The sequence below is a fragment of the Engraulis encrasicolus genome, chromosome 4, assembly GCF_034702125.1.
Source record: "Engraulis encrasicolus isolate BLACKSEA-1 chromosome 4, IST_EnEncr_1.0, whole genome shotgun sequence".
NCBI classification, from domain to species: Eukaryota; Metazoa; Chordata; class Actinopteri; order Clupeiformes; family Engraulidae; genus Engraulis; species Engraulis encrasicolus.
Window position 1 is genome coordinate 11,290,393 of NC_085860.1, and position 24,371 is coordinate 11,314,763.

General features: G+C 43.1%; 2 protein-coding genes across 2 annotated transcripts; one reads left to right on the forward strand and one right to left on the reverse strand.

The window, feature by feature from the left end:
- The first annotated feature begins 3,951 nt into the window (after positions 1-3,951).
- Positions 3,952-20,071, forward strand: LOC134447076 (protein-glutamine gamma-glutamyltransferase 2-like). The gene is made up of 11 exons (XM_063196361.1): positions 3,952-4,072; positions 7,167-7,285; positions 8,574-8,702; positions 10,293-10,470; positions 13,821-13,974; positions 14,387-14,490; positions 15,004-15,246; positions 15,868-16,146; positions 17,141-17,301; positions 18,749-18,885; positions 19,644-20,071. Exons 1-11 carry the CDS (start codon positions 3,952-3,954, stop codon positions 19,804-19,806), a joined length of 1,788 nt encoding a protein of 595 aa, XP_063052431.1. The 3' UTR covers positions 19,807-20,071.
- Positions 20,065-21,059, reverse strand: exosc6 (exosome component 6). Its single transcript, XM_063196684.1, has one exon. The coding sequence runs from the start codon at positions 20,979-20,981 to the stop codon at positions 20,151-20,153; it is 831 nt and encodes a 276-aa protein (XP_063052754.1). The 5' UTR covers positions 20,982-21,059; the 3' UTR covers positions 20,065-20,150.
- Between the last annotated feature and the right edge of the window lie 3,312 nt (positions 21,060-24,371).

The following is a 24,371-nucleotide window of genomic DNA, read 5'->3' on the forward strand; positions in this document are numbered from 1 at the left end:
TTTCTCGACTCGACTTGAATTTGCCTGTGACTTGACTTGACTTGACTTGCCCAAGAAAAAATAATACTTGTGACTTACTTGAGACTTGCACATGTGGGACTTGGTCCCATCTCTGACTCTAGCCATCATCATTCATCAGTCTTGTTGTTTGCACAGTAACTACTGGGTATGAATCCAGTTAGGGTTAGTTAGGAACAGTTTGATGTGTATATCTGTATACTAGGGCTGTAACGATATTGTATCGAATTGAGAAATCGTGATACACAGAGTCACGATACTGTATCGTGATACAAGAAGGCAGTATTGGATACGCCCTTTCAAAGTTTTTTTTTACCCTTCAATGCAAAAAAGAACCACATGGTAAGATGTGACGGTGCTTCCAATCTTTAACGGTGCTTCCAATCTCTGCAGTTAATATCATTGTTATTTTGAAACTTTTTTACATTATTAGCCTCGTTTAACCTATTATACCTATGAACAATCATCAAAAAGATACATTTTAAAAATCGTGGGGTGTATCGAACCGTACGTCAAAAATCACGATACGAACCGAATCGTGACATGAGTGTATCGTTACAGCCCTACTGTATACCCACCTGCCGATTTTAAAATAGTTATACAGAAGAAGAAAATAAAAAGAATTGTATGTGTTAACAGCAGTGTCCTCATTCCTCATCCAAAACCTGTCAGAGAAATTGTTGTGTACATAACACCCGGGTTGTCTCACCCATATCGAGATTGCCGTAGAGACCTTTTTAATCTGATTAGTGAAAAGTTTAAAATCAGTGAACCACTCTGGTACATGTGTGTATGTGTGTGTGTGTGAGAGAGAGAGGTATTGTATGTCTAACAGTCACCCATTCACACTCCAGTGTCAGTGGCTGCCACGCAGGGTACCAACCTGTCACCAAGAGCAACTGGGGTTAAGTATCTTGCTCAAGGACACATCAATGGGGTCAGGCAGAGTGGGGCTTGACCCTGCAACCTTCTGGTTGCCGAAAAGCTCATCTACCATCTGAGCCACCTCCGCCCCTCTAATTTTGCACTTTCATCCTGCCTCTGCAGCAATCGTTATCATCATGAAAGGATGTGATTTCCCAATGTGCGATAAAGGCATTTCTCAATGTGTTGCCACCGTTCACGTAAATTATGGCTGTGCAATGGCTATTGCAAAATGTTCCCCCGAATTGACCTGCACAATTAAGGCAGAAGACTGGGTACCTTTTAGCACCCACTTTGTCGGCCATCTTGAAAGTCAGACATCTGGAAAGCCTTGGGGACAAATGGGTAAGTTTCCACGGGCCCGGATTTGGGTACCCATTATATTGTATGTTGAGAAGAGGGCCCTTTCAGATGATTTTGTCCTGGGCCCAGTCAAAGCTGTCAGCAGCCCTGATATCCAATACCATGTAAAGATCACTTCAGTGCAATAAAAATGTGTGAATGTAAGAACTCTGACTTCAACTTATCACTGAGACTAGACTGTCTATGTGCATAAATCTCCATCAATCATGTCTTTTGTTGCGTTAACCCTTGTAAGGTGTTCGGGTCATTTTGACCCATTTTCAGATTTTAGCTTGAGAAAAATAGTAATCGGTATTATTCCTTCACACTGATGTCCACCCCCCCTGGCTAACCCCCCCCTACACATTTCTATTACACAGGAGGTGTTCCCTGGTCATTTTGACCCGTATGACTTTGGGGGGCTTATACATCAATATTTTCTAAACTCTCTGATACAACAGTGATCACATGCTGAGTAGACAAGACAGAGGGAGAAGTATGTGGAGAAAGGAGTGCAGATATTGTTTGGTCCTTCAGTTGTGCATCAATGTTTCAACCTTGCACGATAAGAGCTCTGGTGGTTCAATCCTAGAGCTTGGATTGAGTTTACTCACTTTCTTCACCGTCTCCTTATCTTTCTCTCTCGGTATCTACCACTCTCAAAAACATAAATAAATAGAAATTCACAGGCAGGGTGAGGGGAACATGAGGGTGAATATGAGCTATGATTTTTTCCATTTTTCATTATTTTTCCTATATGCCCGGGTCAAATTGACCCGATCACCTTCTATGTAACCAAAACACGAACACCTTACAAGGGTTAATGTGATGTATGAATGAGCGTTGTCACAGATAGTATGAATTAGCCTACTATATTCCTTCCTCGTCATTTGCATTCTGTGTAGCAGGACGCCAAGAACATGGCGGTGCCAGTGGCTACTGCAGAGTGTTCAACAGGGGGGACCTGCAAAAATAATGCAGAAGATGGATACCTCATAGCGCCTACTCTGTCTCTGAGAGACAGTGTGTTTGCATCCCTGCGTACCTGTGTAAGTGTTTGTGTGTGTGTGTGTGTGTGATAGAGAAACAGAGAAAGACAGAAGGAGAGTGGGTGAGAGAGAGAGGAAGAGAGTGCAAGAAAGAGGTGAAAGAGGAAGGAGAGAGGGCGGGAGGGAGGGCGCCTGTGTCTCTATAAATACAGACATCTGCATCCAGACAAGACAACATGAGGCTTCACCATCACAAGACGAATCTGAGGGCAGATTGATTCTCTTCCACCAAGCAGAAGACACAGAAGATCTGTTGACAGCTTCACACACACAAGACATTAGAAATGGTTGACCAATGTGAGTACAGTAATGTAGTGTCTCTGATTCTATAATGGACGCTGCATTGGACCCGGTGCAGTTTACCTGATGAGGGTATGTATGGCAATGAAGTGACTTAGACTTGTAAAAGTCAGTAGCTTACACTGAAAAATATTGCAAGCCAGTTATGTGTAAAAAAGTAAGTTGCCCGGCTTTCTCAAGTTGAGTTCACTTACAAACTCAAGGCAGAAGGCCTACTTACTTTTTTTTTTTAACATGTAACTGGCTTGCAATGTTTTACAGTGTAGATGTGGAATTTGTGCCACCACAACAGAATTTCCTACCCTACTGAGGTTAGCATACTGGCTTCTGTCAGACACTGACACAGTCCTAGGGTTCATGTTGTTCCATTAAAATATACATCAATCAAACACAAACATGAGGCCTTAGTTGTAGTCCTTGAAGTGCTGCGCAATTTTAAAGACAAATCTATGCAGTATATTATAGACCCACTATTGAAAACCGCTATCTGTCCAATTGAAACTGGGTTTGACCAGTCCCCAATATTTTAACTGCACATTAGAGACTGGTCAAACGCTGTGTCAATCTTCTGTGTTAAGCCTGTTACATACATTTTTGGACAATTAAGTACACTTTAACTTTGACTTTTGACTGCTGTACCTTTACAGGTGTGTTCTCCGGTGTTGACCTGTGCTGCCAGATGAACAACTCGGCCCACCACACGGAGGAGATCGACAGGGAGCGCCTGCTGGTGCGTAGGGGCCAGTCCTTCGCCCTCGCCCTGAAGTGCACCGGGAACGCCCCCCGGGACCCCGACTACTCCATCACACTCGTCCTACGACTGGGTGAGTGCGCGAGTCCACAATAATTTTACACATAGGCAGGCTTACATAGGGACGGGGTGGTGCTAAAGCACCTGCCCCTTTGCCCTACTGGACTGTGTACGTGTGTGTGTGTGTGTGTGTATGAGTGTATGTGTGTGCATGCGTGCGTGCATGCCTGCATGTCTGTGTGCGTATGTACCTGTCTGTGCAGGTAAACATGTGACAGTGAAGGTGTCTGATGGCCAGAAGTGGAACCCAGACAAGTGGTGGTTCAGCGTGCAGGGAGGCCAGGGCGAGATGTTGCTCTCCGTCTACAGTCCCCCGGACACCCCAATAGGCAAGTACAACCTCGCCATGCACCTACTCTCTTATAAGAATTGCATTCTAATAAGAATCATCATCATCATCATATTAATACTAGTACTACAACAACTACTACTACTACTACTACTACTACTACTACTACTACTACTACTACTACTACTACTACTACTACTACTACTAATAATAATAATATGGACGCCCCCCCAATAGGCAAGTACAGCCTGGCCGTGCTCCTGGTCTCCTCGGACGGACACGTCATGGAGGAGACGCCCCCCGAGAGCCTCTACCTACTCTACAACCCCTGGTGCAAAGGTGGGCTCTCATTATACATCACATCACATTACATTACACATTACATTACATTGCATTACATTACATTAGCTTACATTAGCTTACATTACATTACATCACATCACATACCTGCTCTACAACCCCTGGTTCAAAGGTGGGCTCACATTACGTCACGTCACGTCACGTCACGTCACGTCACGTCACGTCACGTCACGTCACGTCACGTCACGTCACGTCACGTCACGTCACGTCACGTCACGTCACGTCACGTCACGTCACGTCACGTGACTTGACTTGACTTGACTTGACATCACATCACATCACATCACATCACATCATATCACATCACATCACATCACATCGCTTTTGGCAGACAGTTTCTAACCAAAGCCACTTTGAATCCAGGACATAATCATAGCCAACATCATGAACAGATATGTGTGTAAGTGCACAAGAAATATATGAACAACAAGTGCAGATGCGAAGTAGGGTTAGAGTACAAACACATACAGTAAGTCCAATATGTATTTGATCCCTTGCTGATTTTGCCGGTTTTCCCACTAATAAAGACATGATCAGTCTATAAATTTATGATAATATGTATTCAAACAAGGAGAGACAGAATATCAAAAAGAAATAATATTATTGTATTATTTGTATTTAATTTAGGCAAATAAGTATTTGACCCCTCTAGCTAAAGAAGATAAAATGCTTTGTGGCAAAGCCCTAGTTGTCTAGCACTGAGGTCAGATGCTTCTTTTAGTTGATGACAATGTTTGTGCATATAGTAGAACATATTTTTGCCCATTTTTCTTTGCAGATTATCTCTAAAACATTAATAGTTTGTGGCTGTAGCTTGGCAAATGGGAGGTTCAGTTCTCTCCATAGAATTACTATAGGTTTAATATTTGGAGACTGTCTAGGCCACTTCACGACTTTAATATGCTTCTTATTGAGCCACTCCTTCCTTGCTTTGACTGTATGTTGTGTATTATTGTCATGTTGGGAGATCCAAAAATGTCCCACCCTTCAGTGTAGTGGTGGAGGGAAGGACGTTTACACTCAGGATTGCACATTACATGTCTCCCTCCATCCATTCGTTGACGATGTGAAGTTGTCCTGTGCCTTGGCCAGACAAACACCCTCAAACCATAATGATACCACTTTCCTGCATGATGGTGAGGAGGGTGTTCTTAGGATCACAGACAGCAGTACTCTTTCTCAAACACATTGCATTGTGTTAATGCCAAACAGCTTGATATTGGTTTCATCTGACTACAGCACCTCCTTATCATATCCTAAACCAGTCGGATGTCCGTTGGCAAACCTCAGGTGGGACTGCACAGGTTCCTTCTGAAGTAGAGGTACCATGTGTGCACTACAGGATTTTAAATCTCTGTGCCATTAAGTGCTACCAGTAGTTTTCTCAGTGATTTTGGTCCCAGTAGCTTTGATATCATTGCCTAGTTCATCCCGTACAGCTCTAGGGTGCTTTCTTTCTGTTCTCATGATTATCAAATCCCTACAAAAGGTCAAATCTGGTATAGAACCCCAGACAGGCTGATGGATAGTCATGTCGTATTCCTCACATTTTGGAAGAAATGCATCAACAACTGGGTCATTAATACACAGTCTCTTTCTTGTGGCTTTGCAGCCCATTTAATCTTTGTTCAGGTCTAAAATCTTGTCCCTGATATCATTTGAACGCTCTTTGGTCTTTCCCATGCTAGTGAGGTTGTGTGACTGATTCACTCATACTATGGACTGATTCTGCTGATTCAATGTGTCTTTTATGCATGTTAGTATGTACAGGTGTCTTTAATTCAGATGACAAGTTGATCGGAAGTGCCCATCTGGTCTGTGGGCCCGGAACTGTAATCAGTTGGCAGGGGATCAAATACTTATTTTGCTCGATGAAATGGAAATAAATAAATATATATTCTCTGAAGTTAATTTCTGGATTTTCTTTTTGACAGAGGTGGAAAGAGTACTAAAATATTGTACTCAAGTACAAGTACTGTTACTCTGTTGAAAATGTACTCAAGTGCGAGTAAATTTACCGGTCAAAAAATCTACTCAAGTAAAAGTAAAAAGTAAATAATTTAAAATGTACTTTGAGTAAAAGTAAAAAGTTACTTTTCAACAATCAGCGTTTTATGCCTCTAGATGTGCAAGGGGTGCACTGGGTTAGAGGAAGAACAGCTAATGTTCATCTCCTCTGAGTTAAGTGAATCTCCATCGTCAGCCTCCATGTCAGCCAACATCGTTTAAGTGAGAGACAGGTCGCACGCGCCAACTCTTTATAAAATAGGCTACAATTCTAGAGGTTTTTTATTTGTTTGTTTGTTTTTTTACTCAGTAACGCTTTTGCTGTAAAATGTACCGAAGTACATTACTCGAAAGAAAAATGTACTCAAGTAAAAGTAAAATTACAAATTTTAAAAAGTAGTTTAAAAAGTACAAGTACACAAAAAAGCTACTCAATTACAGTAACGCGAGTAAAGTAATTAGTTACTTTCCACCTCTGCTTTTTGATATTCTGTCTCTCCATATTATAATACATATTATCATAACATTTATTGACTGATCATGTCTTTGTTAGTAGGCAAACCAACAAAATTAGCAAGGGATCAAATACTTATTGGACTCACTGTATAACATCATATCACTCCAATGTTTATTTGATGTGGAAGGAGTGAATTCACATGGGGCAGAGCAGCATGTCTCTCTTTCTCTCTCTTTCTTTTTCTCCCTCCTTAACACTTGCAAAGGTGGGCTCACGACAGTGTTCAAATCAATTGCATACATTTATTTGATGTGTGGACATAGCAAAATTACCTGGGACAGACCAGAAGCATCTCTCTCTCTCTCTCTCTTTGTTTCTCTCTCCCTCTTTTGCACACACAGTTGTGTGCATGTGCATGTGGATCCTTGTTAGGTTGGGTCCTTGTTAGGTTTTTAGTGTTTTTCAGTAACAACACAGTCCATCTACCGCATTAGGTACAATGGAGCAAATGGTGTAACAGCTATGTCATGTGCTTGCACTTACAGTACACCATGCATTTACATTCACTTAAACTTTCACTTTTGACACCTTTGTTTGTTTCCCCCGCAGCGGATGCTGTGTATCTGCCAAATGATGTTCTCCTGAAGGAGTATATCATGAATGAGAACGGCCTCATCTACGAGGGGGACGCGGACAACATCACCTCCAAGCCCTGGAACTTTGGACAGGTAGGCACACGGGCAGCTGTGGCCTCAGGATGAGGGAGGTGAGCTTAAGATCAGAGGGTTGCAGGTTCAAATCCCACCCTTTCATCTCCCTAAACCTCCCTCTATGACTGAAGGCTCCTAACCCCACATTGTTCCAAGGGCTGTAACCAACACCCTGTAAATAACTAAGTCGCTTTGGATAAAAGCGTCAGCTAAGTGTAGTGTAGTGTAACAATGTACTGTAACAAGGCGAGTCACTGGAGCATCTCAGATTGCTTTGTGGATGTATTTAGAGCAATGTCAAAGGCGATAGTACTGAAAACTAATCCTCTCGCTTAAGTTTTTTTTTTTTGCAATGATATTACTGGTGTGGCCTGCTTGAGATCATATGGGTTGTATATGTGGCCCTGGAATCAAAATGAGTTTGACATCCCTGGCCAATTGTATTGTAGACCTGTTCTTGTCCCTGAGAAAGCCTGCCAGGGAAGTTAACAGATACCTTATGAAGAAATAGGAAGAGGGAGGGGAGATAGAGAAAGAGAGAGAGAGAGAGAGAGAGAGAGAATGAAGAGGAAGAGTAGGGAAATAAACAATGGCTTCAGCTGCCAAATGCAATATTACCAAACCCAGTTTAGGAACATTTTTTTAATACTGTATGTGCTTTACTATGAAGGGTTTTTGGAACAGTGCCCCCTTTTTATACCACTAGATCAGTGTGAATGGCAGTGTTGGGCAGTAATGAATTACAAAAGTAATTAATTACTGCAAAGCATTACTTTTTGTTGTAATGCAGTAATGTAAGGCATTACAGGGCAAAATCTGTAATATTTACTTGGTTACAATGCTAAATAACTCAAGTTACAATGCATTACAATGACCTGGTTTTCAGTGGTATTCAGTGTGGTGGTTCAGAAAGAAGCTATTCCTGTATCTTTTACTGGAATCTTTAACTATCTGTAGATTTTAGTCTGCATGCTGCCAAAACACCTCCTGGATGAAAAAGTCAAGGCACATTGGCTTGATTTACACTAAAATGATCCATTTTTAGGCTTATTGTTCTTTTGGCGAAAGTAACTAAAGTAATAATGCAAAAGTAGTGGAATGCCTTACATTTTAAATATAGTAATATTGTAGTGTAAGGAATTATTTTGAAAAGACAGTAACATGTAATCAGTAATGCATTCCATTTTTTTGAGTAACTTGCCCAACACTGGTGAACTGGCATATCATATTTTACACTAATGCTGCAAACCGCAAGCAGACACAAACAAACACAAACCAACTCTCCATCATTGTCACCTATTGACAGTTCGAGGAGGATGTGGTGGACATCTGCTTTGAAATTCTGGACAACTCAAACTCCGCACTCAAGAACCCTGAGATGGACATCAAGAACCGAGCCGACCCTGTCTATGTCAGCAGAATCATCTCTGCCATGGTAAGCCTGAAAATTAATCAGTAAACTAGAAATGCACTCAGAGAGTGCAGACCTATGCCAAGAAAGCTGTTTGATAGAACATTTGACTTTTGTTGTTGATTTGATGTTACACCCAGTGTTTCCAGATTGGGCTGTTTTGCGCCCAATTGGGCTGCTTTGGATGGCCATACTCTTCCCATCATCAAGGATATCAAGGATATGAATGTTATCACATGTGTAGTGGAATAATGGCACCATTCTCTTGGTTCCGTGTTTTTAGAGTGCTCTCAGCTAAGAAAGTTTCTACTTGGAGGACGTGGTCATAACTCAGACGATAACCTGCCTGGTTGAATAGTCATACTAGGTCTTTTACCCAATAGCTTGATGAAGTGTACAAGCAAGACCAACATGTTTCGGATTCCATTTTTTGCCATCACTGACACAATAAACAAGGTCTTGAACCACACTGCTTGAACTCTGCTTTGAACAAGTTTTTCCTTGCTACCAATTCCATCATCTTCAAGAGATGTCTAGCCACCAACAAACATGACTATCTGGAATGTATGCAATACATGATGCATGATATAAATGCATCTGATAAAATAAATGCATCTGATAAAATATGTAAAATGTGTCAGAACATTTTTCAAATTGACACAAAATAATAACTTATGTTATATAATTGATGTTATATAATTTATGTTAATAACGTAAGATCATGGTGTCATCTAGCGACTTCCAGACAGCTTTCGGAACACTAAATACTTCACATTATGCTAAATATACCCAAAATACTTAAATCAATTTTCCTACCCATATAAACACAGATACAAACATCTTATTAGAAAAACTTGTCTAAATATTTGAAACGTTTATACTATCAGCAATACTCTGTAAAATGCTCTGTCAAAATTAAGCGTCTGAAAGGCGCCATGTTTGGGAGCATAGAACAGTGCTGCGGACCTCTATCATTTCCTCAAGATAATAATAATTGTATTTGTATATAGCACAATATCATACAGAACATGTAGCTCAAAGTGCTTAAAAAACAGATTAAAACAGCAATCAGTAAGAAAGATTAAAGAATACATTTATTTAAAAAAAAGTAATACAAAATCAAAAAGTGTGGAGCTTGCACTAAACAAAACTTATGAAGAGATGCCCAAATAAAGTGGGTTTTCAATGATCTCACATATGTGTCATGCTATATTTACAAAAGTGCAACCGTTTCGGGTGACCCCATCCTCAGTGCATTCTCAGTTTTTTTTTTTTTTGCACTGAGGATGGGGTCACCCGAAACGGTTGCACTTTTGTAAATATAGCATGACACATATGTGATCATTGAAAACCCACTTTATTTGGGCATCCTTTCATACGTTTTTTTTAGTGCCAGCTCCACACTTTTTGATTTTGTATTACTCTATATCCCAAGCCAACGCACCATCGCATAACTAAAGCCACCTTGAAAGGCGCAGGCCCTCTTTTTGAATACATTTTTTTTTTAAAGAAATCCATAAATTAATCCACAATTAAAACAACAACCAATACCCATGTATAACTGACATTGTGTGACATGTTACTGCATTCCTTTCCTTCCCTGTTGCCGCGCAGGTGAACTGCAACGATGACAGTGGGTTGCTGTGGGGGAGATGGGATGGGAACTACGCTGATGGTGTGGCCCCTTCGCGCTGGAATGGAAGCGTGTCCATCCTCAGGCGCTGGAGCGACGGCGGCAGAAGGCCTGTCCAGTATGGGCAGTGCTGGGTGTTTGCAGCAGTGGCCTGCACAGGTGAGCTGTCTTGTTCTAGAATATAATGGAATAGAATCATTGGAGTACATTAACTGTTAGTCAAAAAATGCAGCATCACCTAGTACTGACAAGTCAAGGGTAGCGTGAGCAATACATGGGTTCCCAGTGTTTGTAAACACAATGTTATGAGGAGGGGCAAGACAATGGCAACCAACCACGTGAGCTAATTTTTTGACAGAGGTTGAGTTCGGCGCAGCTAGGTTCGCGCAGTCAGGTTATAAACACAATTTACCACCCATGTATACAACAGCATATTAAAATTAGCAGAAGTTATCCTTTAACTTGATGCCGCTGAAGGCCTTTGAAAACGTCCGCCGGCGGACGGATTTTCACATGTAAAGTTTGCTGCTTGTGAATGCCATCCATGTTCAAAGTGCAATCGATTTACCCACTCCCCTATCTTCTACCATGCCTGAACTGACCGGGGAAAAAATAGCAGCACACCACGCCATCGGTAGGCGGAGCTAGCCACGTTAGCTTTTTTGAAAAAAGGGTCCTATGTTCCCCGGTAGAGGGGAACATAGGACCCGGGGAACATAGGGATGACCCCGTTCGTCGACACTTCCTGGTCACTGGTTCATGATTTTACACGCAATGTCATACATGGGAAAACTCGTGAAGAAGTTCTCCGTGACACCATATGCTCATTTTTTGTCATGAACAGACTATTTTCCAAATATAGCCCGATCAAGCTACCTAGTACCGCCTTCAGCTATGGATACATGAAAACAACAAGCCCACTATTACTTGCTGATATCTCAATCAGCGTTAAACTATGCCATCGAGGCATTACTGAACTAAAACTATACTGTTTGACGAACAGTAAGAGTGGTTGTATAGCCTTGGTTAATCAGTCATGCCTTGGTAGGAAGCAAGCGTAACATTGTGTGTCTTTGGGTAAGGATATTGGTGTTCGATGTAGCACTGTGTTTAGCAAGCTACGACGCAGGACTGGTCGGGTGCACAGTGATCCATGCCCCTTGAAAGTAATAGTATACCGTTTGATTGTCATTTGAAACAGTAATATGCCCTGGTTGGACCATCGATTGTGTTTGTAGCGACATATCATAGTGCCTCCCACCTATAAATGTAGCATTAGCGTCTACAGGCCTGTTGACGCATAACAAGCTGGATATGCCTTGAGGGCTAATTTCGCGACGGGAGATGGAATCAAAGTCGATCGGCGATAGTTGAGAGAGAGAGTGGGCAATTGCTGGGCAAACATTTCTGGTCTTGTACTGCCATCCATTGGTTGGGCACTGCACTGTTAAAGTGCAATGACTGGGTCAGATGTCAGATAATGCCCCAATAGTGGCCATATGAATAACATTGGCATCGAAATTCAAACATAATAAGATGTTTAACATGTATTTACACAATTCGTTTTAGCATGACGTTTAATTCGTTTAAGCATGACAAGCTTTTTGGACATTTTGAAATGCCTATTGCAGCCGGTCCGTGTAACGCTTTGCAGTGCTTTGATCCATTTTCGGAATTCACATGAAAAAGATGAAAATTGGGTTCAAAACTTCAATTTTCAATTTTCCAGACAACTCAGAGAACAGAAAATTGGCGTTGTTTGTTCATTTCATTTTAATTTTGGCGGTGGCCATTGAAAGAGAAAATATGTGAATTTGAAACCAAAGTAAAATGAGTCAATATTTCAATTTTCAATTTCTGCGTGGTGGTTGGACTGAACCATTCGCGCGGGGACCGGGGGATGTATTGGCTCAAGTAGCGGCAGATGTTTTGCGTAATGCCTCCAAATGAATGGATTGCAAGTCAGCTTGAGACGTAGGCCTAGGCCTACAGATCTGACAGATAGGGCCTAACTGACTCAGCTGTAGGCCAACCGGCAACCCCCACCCCCCGACAGTCGTTGGGACGAAAGTGATTTCATGGACAGGGGGAGAAAATTACCCGCATAGTTTTCACACCATGCCTGCTCTGATTAATGCGCACCACAGACCCATTGACTCCACGCTGACTAGACTACTCTTAATATGATCCTGTCTACATTTGAATTGGCTATTAATGCATAAACGTTGAACATTGTTTATTTTACGCGTGCATATTTCCCAGCCTATGTGATCTTATTTCTCAGTTGGCACATTGCAAAATGGTCCGTGAGTGGAGTATAGGCCTATTAAGCGGCATCTGCACCTGCATCTGCAAGACTTATATTAGCCTATTTGTAACATTTTGTTGACATTTCACAAAAATAAGACAGGCTTGAAATGTAGCCACCCTACACGGGTGTAACAAAACAAGCGACATGCATTCGCAGTGCCTAGCCTATTGCTTGAGCGCAGTTGAAAGTCTGAAGCGCAACGTTATAACGGCAATGTAGCCCACAATCTGCTGCCAAGTGCAGCAACTGATTTTTCCCCTATAGCCTAATCTGATTGTCTGAATTCTTAGGGGAGTTGGCCCATATACAAACAGAGTTGCCGACCATTGATCTGGCCTACAGTAAGCTGTGCGTGCCCAACGGGCAGCCCTCTGAGTTCGGAGTTGGGTTCTGAGCTCTGGCGTGTTGGCAGGGGAGGTGAAAGCGGGTTGTTGAAAAGTTTGCAGGTTGGCTACGACTACAGCTGAGCCAGTCATTCTGTCCGAGTTGTAGGCCTACGTCTCACAAGCTGACTTGCCATCCATTTCATTTCTAGGCTAGGCAAACACATCTGGCGCTACTTGAGCCAATAGCCTACCTACATCCCCCGGTCCCCGCGCGAATGGTTCAGTCCAACCACCACGCAGAAATTGAAAATTTAAATATTGACTCATTTTACTTTGGTTTAAAATTCACCTATTTTCTCTTTCAAAAGCCTCTGACAAATGACAATGAATTGAACAATCAACGTCAATTTTCTGTTTTCTGAGTTGTCTGGAAAATTGAAAATTGAAATTTTTCATCTTTTTCAAGTAGGCCTAAATTCGGAAAATCGATCAAAGCACTGCAAAGCGTTACACGGACCGCACCCTATACATATGCATGCACAGGACCGTCTTAGTTCAATGTATGTACTTGTAATTTTGAATATTATTCACTTGAACATCTGAAATGGACATTTTATGACACAAATAAACAACTAGGGGTGAATGGTTGTTTTGGCCATTTTGTCTTCTTTCATTTAAGCTGTCATGGACCTCTCAACTATTTATAAAACTTGATATAATTAATGCTGAATGCAGTATCAACAAAATGCCTCAGAATTCCATAAAATCCCCTTCTGCGTTAAGGGTTAAAATAAAGTGGAAGTTGCTTTGGATAAAAGCGTTTGCTAAGTGCAATGTAATGCAAGTAATGTAATGTGTTCTTCTCTGCACAGTTATGCGGTGCCTGGGGATCCCTACTCGCTGCATTACCAACTTCAACTCTGCCCATGACGTCCACTGCAATCTGTTGATAGAGTACCTGGAGGATGAGAATGGTGTGCCCATTCCAGACTGCTCCAGACCCGATGGGCGTTGTGACGCAAGATGGTGAGCTCCGCAGGAGTTAGGACCTATGACCTTTGATTAACACTCAAGATAAAAATATAAAAATCTGCTTCAACCAGGATTTTTCTGCTCCCACTTTTTTTATGGGTTTTTTTTTTGCGTTCATCAGACATCCTGATGCAAATTTTTTTATTTTTTTAGCTTGTCATTTGGTTGTCCTGCTCTCAGGTCAGAGGTGCAGGCTTTAAACTACTCCTTTAAAATCACACACACTTCATGTCTGACCTCTTTCGTCTCTGGGCCTCAGGCAAATGGGCCTGAATGGGCGTGAAGACCTCTGGATTTTTTTGTTATTTGCAATGAAAAATGTTGCTTGAAGATGTTTTTTTTCAATGACTTTGTATACTTTTATTTTGAAAAATTAGCTAATCTCCCTCATTTCATGATTGAACAGGAATTTCCATTGCTGGGTGGAGTCGTGGATGACTCGGAAAGACCTTCCAGACGGTTATGATGGGTGGCAAGTCCTTGATCCCACTCCCCAGGAGAAAAGTGATGGTACAATAACATTATATTCTTTGCCTTGTTCCTGTTTGGACTGTCAACAACTGTTTACAATACATATTGAATCAGGAATCTATTTTATGTACATTAAGGGAATATGTTCATATAAGCTCACATAACATTCCTACCTCCAAGGCTTCACTGCTAAGCTAAGGCTTCACTTTAGCAGGGGACGATGACACGCATATTATTCAGTATATTGTGTTTATCCCATTCCCAAAATCATCTGTTTAAATAATTCAGCAGGGTAGATTTAGCTAAATTGCCCCCCTCTGCGGCCTTTGGCCTGGGGCAAATAATCTGTAACCCTTTGCTCTGCTTGCTCCACAACATGCACACAAAATATCTCTTCACTTTAACGTTAACTTTCACCAGTGGTGTTTTACCTGTGCCCCGTGTGGCGTTTCACCTGCACCCCGTGTGGCGTTTCACCTGCACCCCGTGTGGTGATTCACCTGTGGTGTTATGTGTCCCGTGTGGCGTTTCACCTGTGTCCCTTGTGCTCAGGTGTGTTCTGCTGTGGGCCCTGTCCCGTGCGGGCCATACTAGAGGGTGAGGTGGGGATGAAGTATGACGCTCCGTTCATCTTCGCCGAGGTGAACGCTGACACGATCACCTGGAGGGTAAACAGTGACGGGACGCGCACCAAGGTCTACGTTGACAAGTACTCAGTGGGCTGCAACATCAGCACCAAGAGCGTCTATGGAGATCAACGGGAGGATGTCACTGCACTCTACAAATACCCAGAAGGTACTAGACCATGGAAAAAAACATTGTTGACTTGCTGCAGAAAGCTGCTAGCCTGGGAAATCTCATGCCGTTTTGCACAATCACTCCGCTTTGAAAGACAGCATGAATTCCATCCCTCAACAAGGGTTCCAGATCTTGGGCTCCAATCAGAGAGCGAGGATGGGTGGAAAGGCGATGACTGCAATTTGTTTGAATAGATTCAACTGACAAGCTTGGCTATGGGCTACATTCATGCCAAATGACACATCTCATGTACAAGATCACACAGGCTTGGGGGTGCACAGCAACCTTCAGCCTAGGGGCCCCAGGCCATCTTAATCCGACCCTGACAGTGACCCAACAGAACTCACTGCGCCCTTCTCTTCTTTTACAGTGACCACACAGAACTCACAGTGCTCTGCTCTTCTTTTACAGTGACCACACAGAACTCACAGGGCTTTGGTCCTCCCTCTTTTTTTTACAGTGACCACACAGAACTCACAGTGTTGTGGTCCTCCCTCTTCTTTTACAGTGACCACACAGAACTCACAGTGTTGTGGTCCTCCCTCTTCTTTTACAGTGACCACACAGAACTCAGAGTGTCCTCCCTCTTCCTCCTTTTGCTGCTGTTGTTGTTTTCAGGCTCAGCGAAGGAGCGTGAGGTTTTCGAGAGGGCCGGCCGGCAAGTCTCCCACCAGCCAGGCGACAACGAGGACCAGAGCCCTCAGTTGAAACTCTCCATCAAGAACGCTCTGGCCGTCCACGGCACCGACTTCGATGTCATCGTGGAGGTGCAGAACGTGGGCCGCGAGGAGGCACGCGCCGAGCTCACCATCAAGTCCTTCGCCATCACCTATAACAGCCTGCATCGCGGAGACTGCCAGAGCAAGACTGCCCGCCTCACCGTGCCCGCACAAATGGGTGAGAGACCGGGGGGGCTTTGGGGGGGGTGGAGCTGTGGGCTAGGGGTACGCATACCAGTCGCGTCACCGTGCCCGCACAGAAGGGTGAGACGCTAGGGGGGTGCTATGTTTCAGTGGGATAGGGATATCGCCTCAACGTACCCGCACAGAAGGGTGAGATGCCGGTGAGGGGGGGGAGGGGGAGGGGGGGGCTGTGGGCTAGGGGTGCCCGCAGAAAAGCGTGAGACGTCGGGGGGTTGTGGCTCAGTGGGCTAGGGGTAGGCATATCACTACGGTAGTGTGAGCACCAGGGGGTAGGCATATCACTAGGGTAGCGTGAGCACCCTGGTGTACACGAGAAAATAATAATAATGACAAATGGAGTATGATCACATTGGGATAGAGGAAAATATATAGAGGGGGGGTGCTCAGCGTATGACAAAAATGCTACACGTAGAGGGTACATGAGATAAAAAAGGGAGACAGTGGGCTAGGGTACCATACCATTACACTGGGGACCCGCCGAGTTCAGGTAATATCTCAATCCCACTTCCCCATCTCTCATAGGGCAGTCATGGGTAAGGTAGGGCAGTCATGAGGAAGTCGTCAGGCGTCAGACTTGTAGCCCAAAGGTTGCCGGTTCGACTCCCAACCCGCCAGGTTGGTGGGGGGAGTAATTAGCCAGTGCTCTCCCCTATCCTCCTCCATGACTGAGGTACCCTGAGCATTAAACGCACCCCGCTGCACTGCTCCCTTGAGGCGCCATTGGGGCTGCCCCCTTGCACGGATGAGGTATAAAGTGCAATTTCGTTGTTTGCAGTGTGCAGTGAACACTTGTGTGCTGTGGAGTGCTGTGTCACAATGACAATGGGAGTAGGAGTTTCCCAGGCGGTATTAGTATTAATTAGTTAGTCTCATACTGTCCTATATAAATAAAGGCATAAATGCCAAAACATGAATATTAATAAAATAAATTGATCATTCTTAAACGTTATTTTCATCTGGGTGTTCAGTTCACAAAGAGGTCCTGAGGCTGCGATATGACCACTACGGGGCTTGCGTGTCCGAGCACCACACGATCCGAGTGACTGCCTCCCTCAAGATGAACAACCGGAGTGAGGTCATCAATACAGAGGCCAACATCCAACTGAAAATGCCTAAGCTGAATATCAAGGTAATAACAAACCAGGACGACACATGGGGCCTATACTACAAAGCTGGTTCACGATAAGTTAAGGTTAAAGTGACTGTCCCAATTTTGGAAATAAGCTCGTATTACACCTCCCATTGAGTTAAATAATTGAGTTTTGCCTTTCTCCTGTACTTTCAACCGTTCTCTGGGTACGGCAGTGCAAATTTTACCTCCGAGCTAGCAGTTAACATTGAGTCTGGTCTCATAGGACTCAATGTTAACTGCTGGCTTAGAGGTAAAGGACTCAATGTTAACTGCTAGCATGGAGGTAAAATTTGCACTGCTATACTCAGAGAACGGTTGAAAGTACAGGAGAATGGTAAAACCCTATTATTTAACTCAAGGGGACGTGTAAAATAAGCTTAATTCTAAAAATGGGACAGTATCACTGTTTAGGGTTAGGGTTAGTCAAAATCATCATCATCATAGTAAGTCATCCAATAGAAGACCCTGGAGTCCTCATTTCCTTAGGAAAAGCTCTTGTATTAGATAATTTACCTCTTAACCACTCTTTACCTCTTAACTTAACTTTAAGTTATTCTGAACCAGCTTTGTAGTATAAGCCCCTGGAGTCAAGGCGGCTCAAGGCATAATCAGACAAGGCGGTCGCCTGGGGAGCCAAATGTCTTTGGGGCACCGAAGAGAAATAAAATATTTAACTTTAAATTGACAATGATTACTCATGGAAACTCAGTATACACAGTATGTAGGTGCAAGATCAGGGGCCTATACTGCAAAACTGGTTCAGGAGTATACCAGGTTAAGTTAAGAGGTAAATCGTCTAATAGAAGAGCCTGGAGTCCTCATTTAAATGAGAATTCCAGGCTCTTCTATTAGGTGATTTACCTCTTAACTTAACCTGGTTTACTCCTGAACTTGCTTTGTAGTATAGGCCTCAGCTGTGCTCTATCAGATGGATTGCTAAAAAGGAAAATTAAAGTAGTAGAAGATGTTGATGTGGAAGTCTTTGTTGTGACAGTGCAAAGTATAGTTAACGGGAGCATTCAGACAAAAAATAGCCTTGATGAATTCATGTCGGTGCACAGCACTGAAAAAAGACGACTGTACTGTACATGCTCTGTAGAACAAGCTGTTGCGTATGACCGCCTCTGCAATTTTCAGACATGTGCATCTTTTCTGAAGGAAATCTTCAGAAGCCTCACTGAGGCTAGGGGCAGGACAAAGGCAAATCTGACAAATTGAAAGAATAGAGGTAGGCCTAACTACAGCTCCACTTTTAAGGCTTATTAAAGACATACAATGTTTGTTTCCACTCAGCAGGGTCTTTAGCAGGCATGTTTATGTCTTGAGTAAACCTTAAAAACAGAGCTGCAGTGTGCTTACCTCCACTCTTTCAATAATATCTTTCCACTTACATAAGTGTTTTCAATGTATCTGTTTTGGTTATAATTCTGCTGTCGTCGCTCAGGTGACAGGGGAAGCAGTGGTGGGCCAGAAGGTGAGGGCCGACATCACCTTTATAAATCCACTTCCTGTCCCCCTGAAAAAGGGCGTCTTCACGGTGGAGGGGGCCGGACTGACCCGCGCTACGGAGATTCATGTGCCGTAAGTACAAGGCCTGTGGAGGCCCATAGGAATGTAAATGCATGTAGTTGCATATAATTATCATTATACATGTATTTATTTAACACTGCATTCCAAAGGTAAAGGCAGGGTAACTCATATTATTTAGGACAGTTTTCCCACAGGATGTTGCACTTTGTTTTTGAACCTGGCAATAGGATCGATGGCCATATCAGCTGTCTCGGTGAGGGTTGAATTGAAGGTTGTGTGTCAAACCGCACTGTCATGTTTTTTGTTCTGTGGAGAGATGGATCTGAACTACAAAATTTGGCAAGATTTTGAGCAAAATGTGCTCTTACCCTGCTAATTGAATCTTCACACTTCACTTTACTGGTGCAAAGTACAGTTAATGAAGATTGGCAAACAGGCTCGTCCACTTGAGCCATGAAACTTCCAACTCTAAAATGACAGGACGTCTCCATTATTTTGTCCAACCCCTGTACATACAAATACAATACAAGAGAGTTAAAAAGGATATAGGGAGATATAAATTAGAAATGTTCTTTAAAAAAAGTATAGGTGTTACTGTCTGTCTGCCTGCTATCCAGGAGCTTATTAAGCCAATGTGCACTAAACCTCACAGATGCTCCCTACACAATAGAGGGTAGGAGTACAACCTGTGTCATATGCTGCCCCTAAACTGGTTGGTGTCCCTGGGCATTGCACCACTGGCCTTTATGGATAATACCTGTACGGTCATGCTTTAACAGCCTTGACAATGCGCTTCTCTCCCACCACAGCAATGCCATCCAGCCAGGGGGGGAGGTGACGGTCAAACTGTCCTTCAAGCCCATACGCTCAGGCTTGAGGAAACTGCTAGTGGACTTTGACTCGGACAAGCTGATGGATGTGAAGGGGGAGACCACTTTGATGATCCGTCAGAAGAAATACTACTGGCCATAATAATTCACACAAAACCAGAGTTATAAGTCAGATAAATGATGCCAGTGCCAGTATTTCTGAATGACGTGGTTGTTCGTTTTTAAGCCTAAAAATATTTGCACTGCAATTGTGTACTCTGGAGTCATCTGTAAAAGGTTAGAATTTGCTTGCACGGTCAAAAAAAACCTTTGCATTGTAATAACATGCCTAACAATCAATGCCTTCTTGAACCCTGTTATGCTTATAGTATGTCTGCAATAAAGAGATGTTTGTCATGTATATTATGTTGACGTGTTGTTTTATTATACGAAAGCACATGTTTGTATAGAAATTAAAAAACATACAAAAATCAAATGCCATTACATTCAGTTCTCGGATGGAGGTGGCTTTTTTCGAATCGTCTTCAGAAGGGTGTGCTGAATCGCAGGGTATAGTTTGAAGCAACCCTCAATACACGCCTGGACTGCTGCTTTTATCGACTCTTGCTCCATAACACCGTCCGACTGCAAACCAGACACCTGATTCATATTGGGCATGAGTGAGAGGGTCACAGTTCCCTGGCTGTCTACAGAGGCACCACTCTGATCGTCTTGCACCTCTGCGAATGTAGGGTCAAGGAGCTGAGTGTTTCCGATGTGCCTGACGGTGCAGCCAAGCACCAGATCGTACATCTCTATCCCAGCATCGGCGAGAGCGAGGGACGCACAGGTGACAGCGTGGGCAAGCGCAGGACCGTCGCTTTCTAGAACCATAACGCAAACGTCAATCTGACAGCGGGGGTACTTGTGTAGGCAGACACCCGGCCGAAGGCTCTCCAGCAGGCCTTGAGACAAATCCTTCTCCTCGTTACCTTGGACCCAGGCGCCTCTCTTGCGACAGGCAAATGGGGCAAACCGCATGTCCGTTACCAGGCGGCCTGATTTCATGTCAGTTTCATCCCTGCGTTCAGTCTCGCGGGGCCCGTACACTGAGCAGATGAGCTTGCTGTTGCCTGCCTCAATGTAGGCAGAGCCCTTGGCTTGGCTGATGAGTCCGCATCGTGCAAATATCCGGCGCATGTCCAGAGGGCCACGTTGGCTGTCATCTACCAGGCGGTTTCCAGTGCCCAGGCATTTCATCGACTCCTCTGTAGCAAAGTGATAAGGGGAGTGGGATTCCTCCGGGCCCCGAATTCGCCTTCTATCCACCGGCGGCATTTTCAAGAGTCTCGGTCACTTTCTCCAGAGTCCGCGTGGGGTGATTCTTACCTTCGGAAGTAAAATTTCTGACAAACACCAGAGTGGAAGAATACATAACAAAAGAGCAGCTGTATTCTCCATAAGCATAGCGCCGTCTAGTGGTTGGAGGATCTTTTTTATTTTTATTTTTTATAAGTGATGCAGGGAGCTTGAGATAGTATTCTCATATGATGGCATCAAATACAATAGGCTGTAGCCTACTCTCTAGGCTAAATTGGGACAGCAAATGTATTTAAACATTCTGAATATGTAAGGAAAAAACCTTGATTGTTCATTAACAGCAGAGGTGGAAGAGGTAGCCTACTGAAGTTGTGTACTTAAGTAGTAGAAGTACCATGCGAAAAAAATACTCTAGTGAAAGTAAAAGTTGTACACCAAAAATGTACTTAAGTAAAAGTCTTAAGTAGGCCTACTAACTTTTAAATGTACTTTTTTGAGTAGGGGAGACCGGGGCTGGTTCGATCAATTTTCATTCTCATTTATTTTTCTCTGCCTTTACAAAGCTTTACAGCTGTCAAATGGTGATTGACTGAAAGAGTCATGTCTCCTCTATAAGATACATGCATATAATGTCAACAAACGATCCCTTGTTTCGAGTAATAAGCAATGTAATTGTCACTGAGAAATTGATCGAACCTGCCCCGTGCGATCAGGTAGTCGGGGCTGGTTTGATCACAGGCCTAACTAAATTATAATGTGAAATAGCAAGCAGATAGCTTGATAAATTAATAAAGGCATGTCTTTTTACCATGGTTTCTTATAAAGATCAGCTTGAATGCAAAGATAGAAATGTTTAATTGGCTAATGATTAAATAATCATAAAAATATCACTAAACTTGTTAAAAACCTAAGCTGTTGAACATATTACTGTCAAAAAAGGTCAAACAACATGTCACATTCAACATTTAACCTTATTTGGCTATTTTCAGTTCAATTCCATATTCCTTTCATGTTTCTGAAAAATTACATAGACCCCCATTGTAGTGCCATATAATGGAAGTCAATGGAATCCATTGATCGAACCTGCCCCGACATTAGTGATCGAACCTGCCCCGGACATTTGAGTCACAGATTTTTTCACAAAAGCTGTTACCCTGCTTGAATCAATCATCTGATGATCTCAAGTCAAATCAAAATGTGTTTCATCTTTTTATCTTTAACTGTCACTTTTCTGGGATGTGTTGAGTGGAATGTGTAAAATCCACGGAATGACACCCCAAAACTGAAAAGTTGCTCTCACCTCAAGGGTTAATGACTTTGATAACTCCAATGTAGGTTGACTTATTCTAGCCCAAATGGACATCATTTTGGTGTTGAAATTATCTCTCAGCACCTAGTGTAGTGGCAATCAACAATGATCATACTTGCCCCTGATCGGACCAGCCCCGGTCTCCCCTACAAAAGTACAAGTAGGCCTACTCGCGCAATGGCTGTCTTTCTCCATGTCGTTTCTGCAACGGTTGTTCTATTTGAACATGACTATGTAGTCCTGTTAATGTTTTTTTAAAAGTATCTTTTTTGTCTGGGTGTCAGTTTGGAAGAGGAGCTTGGTCCCGTCTCCCTGCCCGCAGCTGAGGCTACTCAAATATCCACGAAACACAACAGGAAAACCTAGGATAAATGTAACTAGTAACAAAGTCTTCTTCTAGAAATGTAAGGAGTAGAAAGTACAAGTAATTGTCAAAAAATTTTATTGAGTAAAAGTAAAAGTCTGCATTTTAAATTTTACTCAAATAAGTAAATTCCAGAAAAAACTACTTAAGTACAGTAACGAAATAAAAATACTTACTTACGTTCTACCTCTGATTAACAGAGAAATAAACAAGATGCTATAACTAGTCCAATTTTCAAAAAAAATATAGATTTCTTTTTAGTAATGAGGTGATTGTTCCAAATAATCTGTGAGGTGAGAAGTTGTGTGTGTACTAGGTCAAAAGCCAACAGAAGAGTAGAGTAATTAATTGATCCCGAGAGAAATTAAGGTGTCAAGTAGCATACGTAGGCCTACATAAATACAGAAGTAGACACAAAAACATCACACACAACAACATTGTACTGTATATTCAAAAGGTCAAATGAATCTCTTTATCACACACACACACACACACACACACACACACACACACACACACACACACACACACACACACACACACACACACACACACACACACACACACACACACAGTAAGATTAAAAAAAAGATTAAAGAAAAAAAAACCTGGAAAAGTGTCAGGGTGCCAAAGACACTGTGCATAGTCCAATTGGAAGAGATCCAGGGTCAAGTATCAGCATCCTCCACATACAGTAGGTAAAAGAGTGTGCTAGTGTGGGATGGTTGATTTTGCAGTCCAGTCTCCAATGATGATCTCTCTCTGGGTGTTCCTCTGTGTGGTGTTGAACAGCTGGATGGCCCTGGGGACGAAGGACTTCCGTAGCCTCTGTCTTGCATGGGATGGCATGGAATCTGTAGCTGAACAAGTGTAACAGAGGCTAACAAGCAGAGTTGGCGTGGAACGTTGGTAATCCTCCCTCCCAAAGCCTCATACAGTGTTGATGCCGTTGGACTGGGAGACTGGTCCCTTGGTCCAGCGGTATCGTACTGTGTCTCCCATTGCCGGACCGTTGTAGTTGAGGAGGTCGCACGTTCGCGCCCTAAGGGGAACGAGCAGGTGCAAGATGACCTCCGTCACACAAGCTTCTCTGGTTGTCGAAGACTGGATGTAGGGGGTGAATGTTGTTGTCCATTATAGAGTCAAGTTTGCTAAGTGTTCTCTTCTCAGCAGTGGTAGTGAGGGCCTCCAGTTCTGTGCCAACAACAGACCCAGCTTTCCTCACCAGCCTGTCAAGGCGTCCAGCATCTCTCTTCCTGATGCTCCCACCCCAGCATGCCACAGCATAGGAAAGCACACTGGCCATGACAGACTGGTAGAACATCTGCAGGAGTCTGTTGCACACATTGAAGGATCTCAGCTTCCTCAGAAAGTAGAGCATGCTCTGGTCCTTCTTGTAGAGTGCTTGTGAGTTGGCGGACTAGTCCAGTTTATTGTCCAGATGTACCCCCCAAGTACTTGTAGGTGCAGACTGTCACCACTGTCTCCCCCTCGATTGAGACAGGCAGCAGGGGTGGGGTAGTTCTCCTGAAATCGACCACCATTTCCTTGGTCTTGCTGTCTTCAGCTGCAGCTGGTTGGTCCTGCACCAACTGACAAAATTCTCCAACAGAGGACTTGTCTATGAAAATTAGACAACATTATGGGGTGCTTTATGGGTTCTAAACCACCAACTTTTTGGAAGGTTTGGAATAAGGTGCCATAACTTGTTCTAGTTTTTGATATACAGGCCTCT

Bases quoted from the DNA above. Each gene is read 5' to 3' on its own strand.
- LOC134447076 (XM_063196361.1), top strand. From the start codon at position 3,952: ATGGACGCCCCCCCAATAGGCAAGTACAGCCTGGCCGTGCTCCTGGTC. The intron at 4,073-7,166 runs GTGGGCTCTCAT...TTTCCCCCGCAG, and splicing joins CTACAACCCCTGGTGCAAAG to CGGATGCTGTGTATCTGCCA. The intron at 13,975-14,386 runs GTGAGCTCCGCA...ATGATTGAACAG, and splicing joins GGGCGTTGTGACGCAAGATG to GAATTTCCATTGCTGGGTGG.
- exosc6 (XM_063196684.1), bottom strand. From the start codon at position 20,981: ATGCCGCCGGTGGATAGAAGGCGAATTCGGGGCCCGGAGGAATCCCAC.